Source organism: Osmerus eperlanus, chromosome 13, assembly GCF_963692335.1.
Source record: "Osmerus eperlanus chromosome 13, fOsmEpe2.1, whole genome shotgun sequence".
In the NCBI taxonomy this organism is placed as follows: Eukaryota; Metazoa; Chordata; class Actinopteri; order Osmeriformes; family Osmeridae; genus Osmerus; species Osmerus eperlanus.
In genome coordinates this window covers 14945201-14964443 of record NC_085030.1, presented here as the reverse complement: position 1 = coordinate 14964443, position 19243 = coordinate 14945201, and the positions used below count along the sequence as shown (strand labels likewise).

Genomic DNA, 19243 nt, shown 5'->3' with positions numbered 1-19243 from the left:
AAAGACTAAATGAGCAGTAGAAGTTGCTTCAAAATGTCTTCTTACATTTATCACAGAAGGTTCCGGTGAAGCCGTCCACACACTGGCACTGCTGCCAGGACCAGTGGTCCACACAGGTGCCCCCGTGTCTGCAGGGACTGACTGTGCAGGCGCCTTCCAGTCTGGGGCATCTACACACACACACACACACACACACACAGAGTTGGTCAGATCGACAGATAAACAGACACACACACACAGACAGACAGACAGACAGACAGAGATGGTCATACAGTTAGACATTGGCAGACAGACAGGCAGACAAAGATAGTCAGACAGACAGAGAGAGAGACAGACAGACAGACAGACACAGACAGTCAGGCTCTGTGGTGGACAGCTGTGGTCCTCAAAAGGACCCCCGAAGACGACATTCCCCAGCGATACAAAACCCATAATAGACCCCTAACCCTAACCCGGGAATTAGCATATTAAAGGATCTGTCATTGGCACTCTTCAGGACCAAAGAATAATACAGAAAAAGATCTGTCTGACATTCTGGGAGTCTGCAATCCCACTAAATCTATTTATATAAAAACGGGCCTTGTTCTGGAGTTCTGGAGAGCAGTGAGATGATGAACAGAAACCCTGCAGGGAGAGGGGGGCGGGGGGCAGGGGGGAAGAGGGGCAGACTGAAGGATTGCGGGGGGGCGGTAGGACAGAGAGACAGTGAGGTTTGGAGGGGAGTGGAGGGGGGGGGTGTTGGCGGACAGAGAGGGATGAGGAGGATGGTGGGGGGGGGGGGGAGGCACAGAGATCAAGTGAGGTTTGAAGTAGTGGGGGTGAAGGGGGGTTGGAGTTGGCAGACAGACAGAGAGACAGAGAGAGAGAGAGAAAGAGAGACAGAGAGAGACAGAGAGAGACAGAGACAGAGACAGAGAGACAGAGAGAGAGCCAGAGAGAGAGCCAGAGAGAGAGAGACAGAGAGACAGAGAGAGAGAGAGAGACAGAGAGACAGACATAGAGAGAGAGAGAGAGAGACAGAGAGAGAGACAGAGAGAGAGACAGAGAGAGAGACAGAGAGAGAGACAGAGAGAGAGACAGAGTGAGTGGGCCAGACCTGTCCAGGATTCCTCGTGATGCGAGCGCCTGGCTGGGCTCCAGTGGGCGTCCGTTCACGGCCAGCTCCATGATGCAGCCCACAAAGTCATGCGTGGCCACCTGGCCCCGCCGGTGCAAGAGGGGCTCGATGGAGCGCACGCCCCCCACTGACACCCTGTTGGGCTGCACGTCCAGGATCCTGCACACACACAGGAGCATGAACACACACACACACACACAGGAGCATGAACACACACACACACACACAGGAGCATGAACACACACACACACACACAGGAGCATGAACACACACACACACAGGAGCATGAACACACACACACAGGAGCATGAACACACACACACACAGGAGCATGAACACACACACACAGGAGCATGAACACACACACACACACAGGAGCATGAACACACACACACACAGGAGCATGAACACACACACAGGAGCATGAACACACACACACACACACAGGAGCATGAACACACACACACACACACACACACACACAGGAGCATGAACACACACACAGGAGCATGAACACACACACACACACACACACACACACACACAGGAGCATGAACACACACACACACAGGAGCATGAACACACACACACACACACACTTAGGAGCATGAACACACACACACTCTCTCTCAAGGGGTTTCCTTGTCACTCTTGGGCCCAGCTATGTACCTTAAACCCCAAGACTAAATACAGCTGATCTACATGACAAGAAGAAAAAAAGAACTTCAAAGTACCACGTTTTTATCCGGCCCCAGTACTGTATATAACATTCTTCACCATTAACATCTGGTCACTGTGTTGCACTTAGCCTGCAGTGCTTGGCTCATACCCTGGATGTTTAAATGTACGGTTGGATTTATAATAGACCATGGCTTAACCTAAATTGGGCATATCTTTCATCCGTTCAAAGAGTAAGCTACTGAGATATTTGCAACCTGTATTTATTTAATGGATGTTTGGCTTGTCACGCTCCTGCCAGGCCAGGACATACTTGTCCAGCGCTGAAGCTTGTGCCTTAACATGTTTGTCATATCTAACTTCATTTCTGCAAAGTGTGTCCGGTCACATTGCTGAAAGCAGAGTACTGGAGTGTAAAGCACATCACTATCAACACCTGCTCACCGTGTCTTCATTTAGCCTACTGGAACTACTATACTGCTGGAGCTGGACCCAGTTAGTGTGTGTATAATCCTATAATTGTATCTATAATCCCTATGAATCCCTATCTGGCCACGGTGCCTTCGTCGCCTTCTCCTCACTTCTTCTACTGTTTGTGAGAGTTTGGGCGGCGCCGCGGGGCTCTCACCAGTCTGTGTGCACGGCCACGTTGCTGACAGCGCAGTAGCCAGGCTCCTGGTCCTCTCCACACAGGTCTATGGTCAGGGACGCAGCCTGAGGGGGGGGAGGAGACACATGGAGATCTGCTTTAGCTTCACCAGACAGACTGACAGTTAAAAAGACACTGGTGGATGCACCGACACACACACACACACACACGCGCACGCACGGGCATACACACACAAGAAAGCACACACATACAGCCACACAGAAACACAGAAAGCATGCACACACAAACACACACACTCACACACCAATTACTAACAGAGGCCTATGGTTTATGAGCTAGAAAAACAACAAGGGAAAGCAGTCATTTGTCTCCTGCCTGCGTCGCTCTTCATCACGGCCATATGGGCATGTTATTAATGCCTTGTCGTCAGATCAAAGCTACTGCTCCCAAACCACCGCTACACACACAAACACACACCACCCACACCCCTTACACGCACAAATATACATCGCACAAATATACATCGCACACCCTATTACACACGCAACACACACACAATGTGCTACAGACAGACTTGTTTCGGGAAACAATCTAAAAAATTAAAATGGAATGTGACTAAAGCGACCGTCAGCTTTGATTGTGTTTGGTCAACGTCCTGGGAGCAGGAGAGACACAGAGAGGTACCAGATCCCCGGTGGAGCACCCGCGGCCTTCTGGGCCAGAACACCACTCCTCTGGTTCCAGACTGACATTCACATTTAACGTAGAAATAGTGCACATAGAAGACACAGCAGAAGCTCAAGGATCAGAAGTGCGTAGTTCCACAGTATTTCGGTGGTCAGAGTCAAGGAGCAGTCTGTATTTCCTAGCCACATTGCAAAGTAACCACATCTTAGCTCCCAGGCAGGGTGAACTAAAAAGACTACTACAGTGTAATGATAACATCTCAGTGGATAATTTGTTGGTTGTGTAAATCAAGTGTGCGTCAGAGGCGAAGGAGAAACGGGCGGAGAGGGAACGCTGGGACGCAAAGCGCCCCGTTGGCTTGACGCTGAGAAGAATACAAACGTTGAGTTCTTTAACGAACATGGCATAGAGGAGAGTCACACTAAGGGTGTAGCCTCCCGTTAAACATTTATGTGAGTCCTAAAACACACACGGTTCAGAACAATGAGACCAACAAGGCTTATAGAAAGGGTTTTTGTCTAGGTTTCCCTAACACCACTACAATAACAATGTGACAAAGATAGCCTGATAAATACCAGTGGTCACTTCAAAAGAAATGTTTCAGCGTACATGGTTATAAAAGAGGATGTTGTGGCAGTAGTCATGTTGTGCTGATGGTCAACTTCCAGAAAATTATACCTAGTTTCTTATTTTTTATTTGAATTGTTCATGCTTTATTTGACTGTTTGAAGGGAAGTGTGACAAGAAAGGCAGGGAGAGAGGGGGGGGGGGAGACATGCAGCAAACGTCCAAGAGCGGATTTGAACCTGGGCAGCTGCGGTAAGGCCTCAGCCTACATGCTAGGCACACTTATCCGCTGAGCTACCGGGGTGCCCCCAGCATCTCGTTTTCCTTTCTGTGCCGGACTCAACTTAGCAACAGGGGCTGTGGTGGCTCTGGTCTGGTTAAGACATCTGATCAAAATCCAAGTTCAGGAATCGAAAAAAAAACCTTCACACGACCACTGAAATAACCCATATCACCTTCTCCAAACAACGGTGATCTGGTTCACTTTACACCGCCTGAGGGAGTAGGCACTTGTAGCAAGACGCATGCGAGCCCTGACCTCGTTCCCCCGGTAACCCCAACCAGCTCGTTCCTCAGCCTGCACATGCTATCTGAGGGCAGGACGAGGGTAGAATGCATTTCATGCAGGGAGTCAGGTGGCTGAGCGGTTAGGGAGTTGGGTTAGTAATCAGAAGGTTGCCAGTTCGATTCCTGGCTGTGCCAAATGACGTTGTGTCCTTGGGCAAGGCACTTCACCCTACTTGCCTCGGGGGTATGTCCCTGTACTTACTGTAAGTCGCTCTGGATAAGAGCGTCTGCTAAATGTAAATGTAAATGTAATTTCTCATTGCATGTTGTGTAGCTTTCCATCCAGTCACTCTGCACTATCTCAAAGCTGACAATTTAACGATTTTACCAGTTTCCTATGAAATCCCAAAGCACGGTCGGATATGACAGATTTGAAGTCCAGCAGGAGACCTACGTTATAAAACCTGACAGGGGAAGCAGAGTTTTTTTTTTTTCTCTCCAAAACCAGTGCAAAACTGGCAAAGGAAAATCTCTTCTGATTCTGAGGACAGGATTTCAACTTTAGAGAGCTATTTTGGAGGCCTGCATTGTAAATCACAACAAGCAATCAAATATAATTACAAACTATGAAAGCCATAAGTAGAACGAGCAGTGTGTGGGCAGTTTAATTATCATCTGATGGCGCAAAAGGAATATGAAGCCAAATTTGGACACAGCTTTCGTCTATAAAAACCCAGGAGTCATAACTTCTATTGAAAATATAAAACAGTTCTCTATGGACATGTGGCGGCTTTCAAATTTCCACCAATGCTTTGTAACCATGGGCCAATAAAACCATTAAGCTTCTCCATGAAGTACACTTTCCGAGCACTTAGGATGACAAACAAACACAAAAACCTCTTGGTGATGAAGACATTTTTTGCTGATGCAATAACATCTCAACTTACCATTCCAGCTCTCCTCGCAATGACCGTGTGGAACTGCCCATCGGAGACTTTTATCATGGTCATTAGTTTATAGGTCCCACTCCCCAAGTTAAAGGAGAAGCGCATTCGGCCCTCAAAGATTTCCAGAGCCAGGAATTCCGCCTTGTCTCCAGTCTGGTTGTCATGGGTGTACATGAGGAGCGCGTTGCTCTTCAGCGTGGCAAACTTGATGTAGATATAGTTGTTGTTGGGATCCAGACTAGGAAACTCCATATAGGAGAGATCCTCAAAGCCATAACTGTTAAGCTCACAGTGTTTCCCGAAAACCCCTGAGGAGAGACAAGAGCTGAATCAAACAAATGGCACAAAAACATAGAGCGTGACTTATCACCATGCATCTACAGACCATGTCTGAGTCAATTGTGGTATTGAAATACTGTGTGTGTGATTGTGTGTGCGTGCTTCATAGGGAGAAACAAACATAAACAACAGAACACATGGAGACAGGACACTTGTGAAAACAGGAATCGACACACAGCGACAACAGTTCAATAACTAGTCATCCACCTACAACCACCTAGAACATTCTGTCTGATAATTACTCACCAAACAGACAATGACAGTAATATCCATCCACTCTGTTCTGGCAGGACCCGCCATTAAAACAGGGGTTACACTCACAGTGATTGATGAGGGAGTCACACGTTTTGCCTGGGTTCACAAAACAACACAACATTAAAATGAATGGGTGACAGGGTGACAGGGTGACTGGTGAGGGGGACACACAGCTCGTGCAGAAGGGCTTTCCCCTTCAACCACGTTCACGGAGACATTTCATCACCCCAAGCTTTACCAAAACAAAGGGAGCCCTCGCACCTTGTAAAATAACACGTGAGGTTTGGAAAGTCGACACACATGGGTGAAAACATATACAAGATGTAATGATCCTTCAGGTTTCGCAACTGAAGCATCTTCATTGGTCACTGGGGCCAGAGAGAGGCGTGCTGATTATGAAAACTGGACGACAAGCAGAAATCTCTGACACAAGGACGGTACAGTAATCGACACAGACAAAATAAGGTACGGTATGCATGGGGACTGGCAGTGACCTGCTGTATGCTGTTTTCGTAGGCTCTGACTACTGCAGCATAAGACAAATAGCTTAATGGAGATGAATTATTTCGCCCCGACCAGGCAGCAAAAACAGGAAGTGGAGAGTTCACAGTAGGGGCAGGCAAACTACTGTAAGTCAATAGGTGCAATTCGCCAGAAGGGTCGTTCATCATAATGAAACGCATAGGTTAGTGGTCATTTGTTATAGTCTTAATAAAAAAGAACAGTAATCACTTCGGTTAAGTCAAAAAGTCTGCTCTGAGCCCATTTGGAAAGGTCTTTCAGAGGCACAGCCCACAGCTGACCAAACAGACATGATTCAGACAAATGTTTTCATTAACGATTCTTCATATGCACTGCCTTTATAAAGAGTAATATTTTTGTATTATTCATACCATTATCTCGAGCAGTCCCTCTCCAGGACAAACTTATAATTTACTTCACAATACCTTCACTCAGACAAAGTGTCGGTTTCTCACTGTTCACATGATATTCAACTATAAAGTGATTGACACTCAAACTTCAGTCCTTAATAGGTGAGCCCAGAGACAAAGCAAGATGCTTGTCAGCATAGCCTACATCTCTGGAGCAGAGAGAGAGGGGCGTGCGGGGGAAATGTGAACTGTGTGTGGAGTCTCCACCAAGGCTCTGACCACGGTCAGTTGCGCATCATCGTTCTTATTAAAGTAAACAAGACAGGCCGATACGCATCAAAAACGATTCCCCCTCAACTAGTTTCTAAAAAACGAACCTTGTTTGGCAGTCAGGTTTGTATGCCACAGTTACTTTATCATTCAGAAGATAATATTTGACTTGGATTCAAAGCGGAGGAGTTATGTGCAACGTGTATACACTTGAGCCTAGATGAACATCTGTGCTTCTGCGTGCTCATAAAATGGAAATTTCTCCTGTGGCGGTGTACAGTACCTGCAAAGCCGGATTTGCAGAGGCAGTTGAAGCCACCGGGGAAGTTCTGGCACAGCGCCCCGTTCTTGCAGGGATTGGAGAGGCACTCGTTGACGTCCCTCTCACAGGCCATCCCGGTGAAGCCATCGGGACAGGAACAGGAGAAGCCTCCCACCAGGTTGTGGCAGGTGCCGCCGTTGTGGCAGGGCGATGGCATACACTCGTCTATGTCCGTCTCGCAGAGAGCCCCCGAATAGCCCGGCCGACAGTGACAGGCGTAAGGCTGGAGAGGGTGGTTGGAAACCAGGATGACCGGAACGCTCTCTTCGATCTTCATGTCGGGGCCCACGCTGAGGCGGCGCTTGCAGGAGCCCCCGTTCTGGCATGGGTTGCGGGTGCAGGGGTCGTGGTCCACCGAGTCGATCCGCACCCCGCTCTGGCGATGCAGGATGTCCTTGATGCTCTGGAAGAAGGTAGCCACTCCGCTGGGGTTAACATACTGCCCGTGGCCCCGCTTCACGGCGGCCATCAAGAAGGTCTCGTTGTTCATCTCGAAGGCTCCGTAGAGCAGGACCCCCGTGCCCAGCCCGGCCAGCTGTGAGTTGGCAATTCGCAGGAAGCTGAGGTAGTGATTCGTGAGGAAGTTCTGGACCCCCGGGGTCTGGAGGCGGATGAGTATGCTGTTGTCCACCGTGGCGTTGGTGAACCCCATGAAGAGGACGCGGACGGTGTTGCTGACGGTACCGTGGACGCCGTCGCTGCTACGGACGGTTAGCTCGAATGTTCCGTCAGCTGAACGGGCCTTGGAGGTGAGGTCGCAGGAACCGGTGGGGATGCTGAAAAGACTAGGAGCAGCAGCAGTCATGGAGCAGTGGAAGGAATCTTCGACGTCCGGGTCCTGGGGCTTCACAACCCCCAGAGAACCTCCGGGGAACACGTTCCCAAAATAGTGGACGTAGATCTCCACAGATCTCGGCTCCGAGGGATTGTCGTTCTGATCGTTCACCTTGACGTGGACCGTCCCGGTGGAAGACATCTGGGGGATGCCAGAGTCCTTGATCACCACCGAGAGGTAGAAGTCGCTGATCTGCTCTCTGTTGATCTCCCGGCTGGTGGTCAGGAGCCCAGCGTGGCTGAGACTGAAGTAGCTGGTGGCCGAACCCGTGTTGAGGAGGCTGTAGGAGAACGGACCCTGGTTGGGCGGCAGATCTGGGTCGGTGGCCGAGAGAGTCGTGACTGTTACTCCAGCTCGCTGGTTCTCCATGACCTCTGCGTTCACCGCCGTGAGAGTCGGACCGTTGTCGTTGATGTCCTCCAAGCTCACGATCAAAGTGGCACTGCCAGTGGCAGCAGGGGAACCTGTGTCCACAGCCAGGAGAGTCAGGTTGTACACAGGTGTGGTTTCCCTGTCCAACTCCGTGGCGATGGACACTTGGCCAGTTTGTGGGTTGATAGTGAAAATCTTTTTCGCGGAATCGCTGGCTATGGAGTAGGAGAACCTGCTCCAGCTGGGGACAGAGTCCGAGTCCTCCGCACTGACGAAGGTGACCAGACCCCCAGCAGAGAGGCCCTCACTGACCTGGACGTCGTAGAGCTCCTGGGTAAACACAGGAGGATCGTTAGCATCTAGGATGGTGATGTTCACAAACACCTCGTCGATATCCGCTCCACGGATACTCCCAGCGTTCTTCGCCAGGACTTTCAGCGAGATCTTTTCCTCCTTCTCACGGTCCAGGGGGCCTGTCACATAAATCTGGCCTGTTTTCCTGTTGATGCCGAAACCCTTCTTTCTGCTCCTCCCAAAAATGAGGTAGTAAACCAGCCCATCGTCTCCTTGGTCACGGTCGCTGGCAAACACCTCTCCAACCACCGTACCTCTCAAAGCGGCCTCAGAGACTTCGAAGTAGTACTGCTTGGAGACGAAGCGAGGCACATACTCGTTTGCTCCCTTTAGTTTGATGTTGACATTAGCGAAGCTGCATCGTTCCTCGTCCGGGACGTTGAAGGCCTTTACCGTGAGGTGGTAGACCTGCTTGGCCTCGTAGTCCAGGAACCCCTGGGTGGTGATGACGCCCGTGTTCGGATCGATGACAAAGAGGTCGCTATCGGAAGACTGGATCACGTAAGCCATGACGGCGTTGGCCCCCGAGTCTCGGTCGGTGGCGTTCATTTTTACCACGGTGGTCCCACTCGGGACGTTCTCCTGCACCACTGGGAAGTACTCGTCTGGGTGGAACACGGGTGGGTTGTCATTGACGTCCGTGACGTGGATGGTGACAGTCACATAGCTCGTCTTGGAGATCCAGCCTCCGTCGGTGGCGGACACTCGGAGGTCGTGTCGTTGTTTCTCCTCAAAGTCCAGAGTATGGGCCAGGGTTAAAACTCCCGTTTTGCTGTTGACGGCAAACTGCCCCATGTCGTTGCCTGAGGTTATGTTATAGGTGATGAGACCGTTCATGTCTTTGTCTTTGTCTCGGGCCGACAGCGTTCGGATGGCAGTTCCGACGGCAAGGCTTTCCGGAATGGTGGCAGTGACTTGGCTTTGGGAGAACTCTGGTGTGTGGTGGTTCTCCTCGGTCACGGCCACCCGCACCGCGGTTTTAGCCGAAAGAGGAGGGTTCCCTTTGTCTCGGGCTGTGACATCGATGCTGAAGATTTTATTAATATCTGAGGTGAGGGAGGAGGCTACTGTAACCCATCCACTCTGCTTATCCAGCTTGAACTTGCTGGAGCTGTTTCCTCCAGATATCACATATTCTACTTCAGAGTTCAGACCGAAGTCTTTGTCGTCGTGAGCAACCACCCGAATGAGTTTGGTGCCCACCTTGACACTTTTGGTGACAGGGGTAAAGTAGGCGGAGGATTCAAATTTCGGTGGATTGTCGTTGCTGTCGACGATGTTTACGATAACCGTGGTTTCGCTCATCATGGGGCTCGTCCCACGGTCTGATGCAGTGACAATGAAACTGTGGCGGTTGATGTTGATGCTGACGGCACCGGTTGAGTTTTGGTACTTTAGCTGCTGCTTGACGAAGATTTCCCCAGAGCTTGAGTTGATTCGGAAATATTCAGCCTGGGATCTGATAAAATAGAATATCTTGCCGTTGAAGCCTTCGTCCGGATCTGTTGCCGTCACTTGGGTGACCAGCGACCCTATCTCTGTGAGCTCGGGGTAGTCCAGGTAGTAAGATGGCCGACTGAACCGAGGGGCATTATCATTTACATCCGTCACGAAGATCGTGACATCAGTGCTAACTGTCCAGCCAGAGTCATGAGCAGAGACTTTGGCGATGTAATGATCTGTGTCTTCTCTATTCAGTGACCTGCTGATGGTGATGTCTCCTGTTTTGGGGTTGATCTGGAAGGGGAGACTGGCGTCGGAGATCGAGTAGTGGCTGACGGCGTTAGCTCCCGCGTCTTCGTCCGTGGTGGTAACCCTGGCAACGGTGTACCCCACCGGAGCGTTCTCCGGAACGGTGGCGCTGAAGATCTTGGAGAACCGTGGCGCGTTATCGTTGACGTCCAGCACGTTGATGATGACCTTCACAGTCGTGGTCTTGGGGGGGGAACCCCGGTCTGTGGCTTTGACCTTCAGGACGTACTGAGCGACCTTCTCCCTGTCTAGGGGACGGGTCGTCCGGATCTCACCGGTCGCCCGGTTGACACTGAAGCTGTTCTCCTTGTTGCCGTCGACGATGGCGTACTCCAGCTGGCCACTGGGGCCACTGTCCTGGTCCACGGCCGTCACCAGGAGAACCCGCTGAGGAGACAGGTTCTCCAGGATCTCCGCGTGGAACGGCTCGCGGTCGAACACCGGGTGGTTGTCGTTCACGTCCGTCACTGTTATCTCCACTTTCTCGTACGCGGAGTACGGGGGGAAGCCTTGGTCCCTGGCCTCGATCCAGAGGACGTACTTCTGAATCTGTTCGTAATCCAGGGAACGCTTGATTGACAGCTCCCCGGTCAGCTGATCGATCTGAAAGGAGTTATCCAGGTTGCCGCTGGCGATGTAGTAGGACAGCGACCCGCCCCGGGTGGACGACCCCGTCACCGTGGTAACAACGGTGTTGGTGTGTTGGTTCTCGGGGAACGTGAAGGCGGCGGCCTTCATCTTGATGACGGGGAAGTCCCCCCCGGTCACAAAGCGAACCGTCACGGTGGTGGTGTCTGTTTTGGGGTTGGTCCCACCGTCTTTGACCCGGACTGTGAGGGTGACCTCTGAACTCCCTATCAGCTTCTCATTGGCAGTGATGGCGCCTCGGACGGGGTCGATCTTAAAGCGATCGGCGTTGCGGCCCGTCAGGGAGTAATGGAGTTGGGCGTTGGAGCCCGCGTCCTCGTCCGTCACTGTCACGGCAAACACCAGGGAGCCTAGAGATACGAGACACAAAACACAAGATGTCACAAAGTGAAACACTTTCGTTAAACTTTACTGTATAATGGTGTAATGATTTTAGTTCAACATATAGCATCTTTGTGTATTACACAGCACAGATAAGACACATCTATTTAAGTATATACTCAGAAGAGAGGAGGAAAGGAATACAGAATCCCTCCTGAACCACGCACCTGCCGAGGTGGAGGCCGGGATGTGCGTGACGTAGGGGTGGTGATGGAAGCGAGGAGGGTTGTCGTTGACGTCGGCCACGACCACCGACACGGTGGCGGAGCTGGACAGCCCCAGAGGCTGCCCTCCATCGGAGGCCACCACCAGGAGCTGGTAGCTGGCTCGTGCCTCACGGTCCAGGGACGAGCTGGTGATGATCTGGCCCGTGGCAGGGTTGATGGAGAACTGGCCACTGCCTCCCGTCAGGCTGTAACTGGGTGGGAAAACGACAGGAGACATGTCAGGGCAACATGGAGTAGATGAATGTAGTTATCCTGTAAATTATACACATAATTCGATGTATTACACAGTATAGATACAGTATAGGGCATGTGAATTAATGCAGTTAAATATTACACGTACAAAATGAATCTATTCCACGTCTATGTTGTGTGGTACCGTAGATACAGTATGGTGGATGTGAATTAATACAGTTACATATACACACACAGATTAAATCTATTACATATGTATAACATTGCATGGTAAATTATAAATCAATAGCAGCTCCAGCAACAGAATATCTTTTTGTACGATCCATGTCACCAAAAAGACGGGTTACACAAAGATTGTGGTATTTCACACATGACAGTGCCTGGGTTGGAAGTCATTTGTCAGTGTTGCCAACATAATCCTATGGAGGGCACTGTTTCAAGTTTAAGCGAGGCTTTGAGTTTCATAAGAAGGACACACAAGTGTAACATTACTTCATAAGCTTGTTGTGGTACACATTTCTTTTTTGCTCATATCCGTATCATCAGTCATAAAGACTTTCTAAGGCATCCATCTTAAAATTCTTTTGAGATACTCATTATCCATTCTTTAGAGTCTTTCTTCCCAGTGACAGAGACCGGCCCTGGTGGAAGCCCCTGCAGAAGACTATCACTAGAGACTCCCCAGAGCTCTCTCTGATCAGAGACACATACATTTCTGGTTTTCAAGAAGGATCGCATTTCACTCTGCTTTTCACAAGTTTCCAGTAAAGCTCGGACACAAATGTCTAGTGACACATACATGTACACACCAGCGCATTCTTTGAAAAGGCTTTTTTTTGGGGTGGGTGGGGGGTGGGGGTGGGGGTGGAGCATCGTTCCCTTCCTGAAAGCAGCGACAAATTACCAAACAAAGTGTGAACACAGACGGAACACAGACCTATTGTGACAACAACACCACCATCGTCCGGAGGCGATCAGGGTAGGAACACAGAGGAGGAACAGTAGTAAAAGGCCTAATTTAACGGGCTGTGAGAATCTAAACTAATAACCGATGGCAACCGGCTCTGCTCTCCATTAGGGCTCCCAACCTAGTGGACCCCTGATGGGCGCTACTAGTTCTGCCATACGCAATTAACATCCTCATTACCTTGTTTTGGGAAAATGGAGCCTGTGCCACCCCCCCCCCCCTCCCCTCTGTCCTGGATCTTGGTCCCCAGGGAGGGCAGGCAGGGGTCAGATATGAGTCAAACGTCCAGCTTCAGAGGCTAGGAGGCCCAGTGAGATCCCTTGGGGCTTTATAGTGGAGGGCAGATGGAAGGGGCGTCTAGCGTATGGACTGTACCTTATCGCATGGCTGTACTTAGTCACATGACTGTGCGACGTGACTGTACCTGGTCACCTGACACCTGTCACATGACCGAACGTTACTCCATGAAAGTGCCGCGTCACGTGACCGTACCTTATGACGCCGTTGAGGCCCACGTCGGCGTCAGCGCTGTCGACCAGCAGCACGTCGGTACCCGTCGGGGCGTCCTCGGGGACGGTGGTGTGGAAGGAGGACGAGGTGAATATGGGGACGTTGTCGTTGATGTCATCCACCAGGACTGTGACCGTGCCTGTTCCGCTGAGGGGAGGAGAACCTGGAGAGGCCACAGAAATCGTCTTTTAACATTTACATTTAGTCATTTAGCAGACGCTCTTATCCAGAGCGACTTACAATAAGTACAGGGACATTCCCCCAGAGGCAAGTAGGGTGAAGTGCCTTGCCCAAGGACACAACGTCATTTGGCACAGCCGGGAATCGAACTGGAAACCTTCTGATTAATAGCCCGACTCCCTAACCGCTCAACCATCTGACTCCCTTTAACAGACATTAAATAATGTCGGTGGATGTAGATTACAGAATGGCAGCTCACCAGTTTTATAGTAGTAGTTTATTCATGAGTATGTTTTTTTTTACGTTGGGTTTGTAATATGATGTATTGGCAATGGCTTATCATTTGCAGTGAAATACATGTTGAAGCTATTCATATTCTTGCAAGGACTCAACCACAGTGACCCTTGCCTTTATTCCTGCATCTCTGGCCACATCAACACAAAGCACAAATCACTTGAAAAGGGTTCAATAACTCTGTAATACAATCTGCTGTTTGCCCTTCCTGAGGTCTTGGGATACTGTAGATTTTAATCTTGGTTCTGAGGTATCTATTTTAGGATATGCAACACACAGGGAGTTAGTCTTTGGAATTCGAGAGAACAGAAACTCTATTTTCAGCGAAAATCTAACCGTTTTTTTTTTTATCCAAGCGAGTGACGGAACAAGGCCCTCTGAGCCCTGGGGGAAGATTTAAATCAATAGCAGATGAAACCCAACTGCAACGCAGAAAAACCCTCCGTTTCAAACATCTGCTTGCCTTCGCCGCCCTCAACAAAGCCCCCTTTCGATGGCACATTTAACGTAAAGAGTTACCAAAAAATCTACAGCTTGCTCGCTTGTTTATTCAGCTGTCAGTAACATCAGGTGCTTGGACCCTCCTTCGGTGGGATATTAATAAGAAATAATAAGAAATATCTGGAAAGTGTCCGTGGATAATCTCTTTTGTTCTCTCGGGAGCTGGGCATCATCAAAACTAATGGAACGCTGGAGAAGAGATCTGAGAAAGAGTCTCTGATAAGTCCATTTCAGCGCCAAGAGGGGCTCTTTTGGTTTGAAAGATCAAGGTAATTAAAAGCATGTGTCTGTAAGCTCAGCAGGTACTATAAGCAACAATCATCTGCTCGTATGGATGACAAAGGGATTAGTGCTCGCTGGAAAGACTTACATTTAGCTAATGGGATTTTCAGGAACAGCACCAGACTTTAATAGTTTTTTTTAATCTTAAGATAGCATTCTAAATGGCCTAACTCTAGCTGCCCAGGAGTTTAAAAGTCGTTTTTAAAATACACATATAAATGCCTGAGTAACTTTTAAACTAATATTTGATAGTTGGCTAGAATTTTATGTTTCCTGTTTTTCCTGGTTACAGCTGCTCCTGTCTCCAGTGTACATGTTAGCATAAATACACTTAACACACTTCCAAATGAACAAACACCGCCGCATTCCAGGAGAACATGACCAATACACGTAAAAACATCGATTTTTCATAACCTAAAGATGCCAAAAAATACTAACTGTATTTTGCCTGTGAATCAAGGACTTGAGTCATGCATTGCATTTGTTTCACTCCAGAACTGCATTTTTAAGAATGTTTATTGCCAAATATAGACATGATATCATTTAAAGGTGTTCATCATTCTATAATGTCAATTAAAATGTTTTCATCTGTTTGATACATGCTAAATGACTAAATGTAAATGATACAAGCAATTATCCAGTTCTGTCAGTATTCTCCGTATTCAGTTTCTCTCTCTCTTTTTTACAAACTCCTCCAAAACATAGTGGTCTATATCCTTTTGGGCTGTCAAATCTACAGGCTATCGACGCAACAATCCTGTCCACAACTGGTCATGTAATTCAGGATTAGGCGATCGCACACGAGGACAGACAGTGTCTAGTCAGCGATCGTACACAGCAGCATTCAGAAGCGAGCACGTTCACATGAGTCTCTTCATCGCACACCGGCAGCCCAACGTGAGGCAACTGCCTGAGTCATCATACGGGGTTGCCATGGAAGCAGATTAGAAATGCCTGGACTAGAAGAGTGATCCTCTTAATTAAGGATCAATCTCTGCCAGTCGAGTGTCTCTATCAGTTTACGTGAGCGAGCGCTGAGCCTCTGTTCCCGGTCAAGCTCTTGTTCGTAGACAACAACTCCTAAGAGCTTTGGAGCTGTGTTGTGTCATAGATGTTCTGGGCTGCTACACAGTTAAGTGGGTTTCAAAGCCAATTGGCTTTGTCTCCTGGACTCATTAGCTCTCTGGAGCACACAAACACACACAATTGTACAAGCACAACAATTAAGCTTAACCATGGCCAAAATGCTTAATTTGGAAATTGCCCAAGCTTGGTACCAGCTAACCTTATTAAGTGTTACCAGAGGAAACACAACAGTCCAAATGCTTTAGAATGATGATTGAGAATGACTGGCCTTTTAACTGTTGAGAAGTGAATTACTTAAAAAATATTTGTGTTGAATTTCTGTTCTGGGAAGCCAGAACTGGTCAGCTCTTTCTGTTATTCAGTGCCGTCAGAGCATTTCAGTAGCACTCCTCCTGACTAAGGGAAGCCAATGAGCTTGGAGCAACACATTTTTCCAGTTTCTTCACATGACACATTTTGGCCCCATTCCTGAGGTTTCACTTTTCGGCAGGATGTGATGTTACAACCTATTTACCAGGGGTGCGAGTGAGGAGACGGCCTTGCACACCTCCACAACCCCGGCCTGTCTCGAAGACACGTGCACTTACATTTACATATAGTCATTTAGCAGACGCTCTTATCCAGAGCGACTTACAGTAAGTACAGGGACATTCCCCCCGAGGCAAGTAGGGTGAAGTGCCTTGCCCAAGGACACAACGTCATTTCGCACGGCCGGGAATCGAACTGGCAACCTTCAGATCACTAGCCCGATTCCCTAACCGCTCAGCCACCTGCCTCCCACTTGCGCAACCCCTGACCCCATACCAGGCACCCCATCACAGCAGGGTTGGGCGCTGAGAGACAGACACAGTGACCTTGGATAATCCCCGGTAAGCCTTAAGGAAACCCAGCATCCAGCCGTAAACACCAGCAGCCACACAAACCCTCCTCACCCTGACCCTGAACCTGGGCTGAACCCACTGCTGTTGACAGCCCGGGGGTTCAAACAAGGCATTTTTCACATCTTTCGGGGTGTATCGCTCTCCCAGCACCGCGCTCCTCCACTCAGGAGGTTGTCTCCCTGTCTCCTGGGGGAAACTCGGATCCCATTACCACCAGCAGCTGCCTCGTCGACCTGCTGTCAAACGTGTAAATAGTTTGGATCTATCTTGTTACATTGTGTGGGCTGACAGATATAGATGTCCGGGAACACAATATCTTAGCAGCTATGCAAATGTGTGTAAAAGGCAGTTGTTAGAAGCAGTGACGGCTGGAGCGGAAGGCTTCACAGCAGCGTAAGTGAAACCTGGTCCTTTTATGAAGATCCATGTTGCGTTCGTCCTTCACACTCACACTCACAAAATCAAGACTCTTTAGTCCTATAGCCACTAACAACAACACCATCTCAAACTCCTCACTGCTATCTCTACTGATAACAGAGACAAACTGATAGCCAAGGGATGTTGCGTTATCAGATTAACTGACAACACGTTAATAATCCACCACTACCATAATGTTATCATAGCTGAATACACAGGGGGCTTATATCATCGCAATGGCATGCTCTCCGCCTGGCCAGCCGTGCCTGTGTCTCCTCCTAGCCTCCTGCCCAGGAATCTGGCCCTGCTACTCAAGCCTGGTGTCAAGGTCGGTGATTTAGCTGAGGAGAACTGGAGAGGGTGCCACTATTTGTGATCCACGGCTGCAAGCGCTGGGAGACGCGACAGATAAGTATTCCTGCTGCAGGTCTGGCAGCGCGGGGATGTAGCGGGCTGGTGGCTGTATGACAGATGACTTCACGCTGCCAGGGCGAGAGAGAACGGCTGGGTGAGAGAGAACTGCAGGGTGAGAGAGAACGGCTGCGTGAAAGAGAACGGCAGGGCGAGAGAGAACTGCAGGGTGAGAGAGAACGGCTGGGCGAGAGAGAACGGCTGGGCGAGAGAGAGCGGCTGGTGGAAACGACAGTGGGACACCGACGGAACCGGTGGCCACCATGCAGTGCGATTAAAATAGTTGTTTCCATCAGCGGAAACCTGTTCCCAGACACGTTTAACATTTTCTGTACTTGCTTCATCAGCGGTTATGTGTTTTACACCATTTTCCAAATTTGTATGAAACTTCGGCGAGATTTTACCCATCGGCTCTGCCAGTACCTTCTTGTCTCCATCAGGCATTAGGAAAGCAAGCTATCACACCCATCTGACAGTCTACTGCTCACTCAGAGGAAGACAAAATCAGAATTGTAAGTATTTTACGAATTTTACTGAAGTATTCTATGAAGTAGAAATACTTGAAATGACCCAAATTAAATGTAGGTCATTTAGTTAAAAACTCCCCTAGTCAGATCTAAGCTTACCAAGTGTTGTCACCTGGCCAACTAGCTAGCGAGCCGTCAGGTAGTTCTGTACCTGTGCTGTGATGCACGTTCATTAGTGTAATCGTATTTAGGGGTTGATCTGAGGTTGTGCTGTGGACGACACTGCAGTGACCTGACATGCCCTCCTCTCTCTCCTGATGGGATCCGTTTGACATGGTCATTACTTACCTCACGGTGAGATTAATCAACAATGGCGTTTGCGTATAAACTGAGGTAAATAGATCAAGGTCTGTTCTTGTACTCTTGATTTCAGGAAGCTATTGACGCTTTCCAGAAGCCATAAAAAAAACTGTGCAAAGTGTGTGTGTGTGTGTATTCAATTAAAATATGTCCCGGAGATTACACATGAGGAGAGACAGTTTGGGTTTCACCAATGTGTCTTTTCAATCAACAAAGACAATGTTTAATCTCGCGGGCGCCTCGTATCCAGCATGAAGCGTTGCCCCTGGAGAAGTACGTGAGCTGTAGTGAGGCTAATGCTCCAGCTAAGTCCTGTCTTTCCTTCACCATGTTTTTCCAGTATTTTCCGAGGGAATACTTCAACAGACCGATGGTATTCCGATAACCCTGTCTATGTTGTCAGTCGCCATTACAGTATGGGGTAAAAAGGCAGTGTGTAGTCGCACAGTGTCATTTCACACAGAAACCTGACACAACAGCAAATCACTTTAAGCACTGACGAAGCATGAGTATTGCTGACCCTAACTTAATCACACTGCAAAAGTGATACTACAAATTCAAACATCAGGAATCCCTACTGGCTCTTCACATGACACAACTTGGGCCACAGAGACCAAAACATCATATCTCGTGATTCAAAACGATCCATAAGTCCGCCAGAGTGGTGGAATTGTTGTGAGAATGAGTGTTGAATTTTATCAGCTAATATGCAATTACAAGATTTCAGTGGGGTGCCTGAAACGTTTGTTTTCAGAGGGATGATCGAATGAGAGTACCAAACCCTGAATAACCTCCAAGCTTCAGCGTGCAAAATAACAAGCTCTGAAGATTCGCTGGACCACAGGCCATCTGCTCTCCCCTGCTCCATCTTAAATACACACAGACAGTTTCCCCTGTAAGCTGGTCATAAGCCCTCCCCAGAAAGCATTGTCTGGCATAAACATATGGCAGGGCC

General features: G+C 49.0%; 1 protein-coding gene across 1 annotated transcript in view; it reads right to left on the bottom strand.

The window, feature by feature from the left end:
• Positions 1–19243, bottom strand: part of fat4 (FAT atypical cadherin 4) — a 64417-nt gene that overhangs the window by 8346 nt on the left and 36828 nt on the right. Inside the window, exons 7-14 of the mRNA XM_062476123.1 lie at positions 13392–13572; positions 11681–11931; positions 7133–11482; positions 5699–5803; positions 5114–5421; positions 2424–2509; positions 1097–1276; positions 46–170 (exon numbers count right to left, since the gene is read on the bottom strand). Of these exons, the coding sequence (XP_062332107.1) occupies positions 46–170; positions 1097–1276; positions 2424–2509; positions 5114–5421; positions 5699–5803; positions 7133–11482; positions 11681–11931; positions 13392–13572 (5586 nt within the window). The remainder of the gene's footprint in view (positions 1–45; positions 171–1096; positions 1277–2423; positions 2510–5113; positions 5422–5698; positions 5804–7132; positions 11483–11680; positions 11932–13391; positions 13573–19243) is intronic.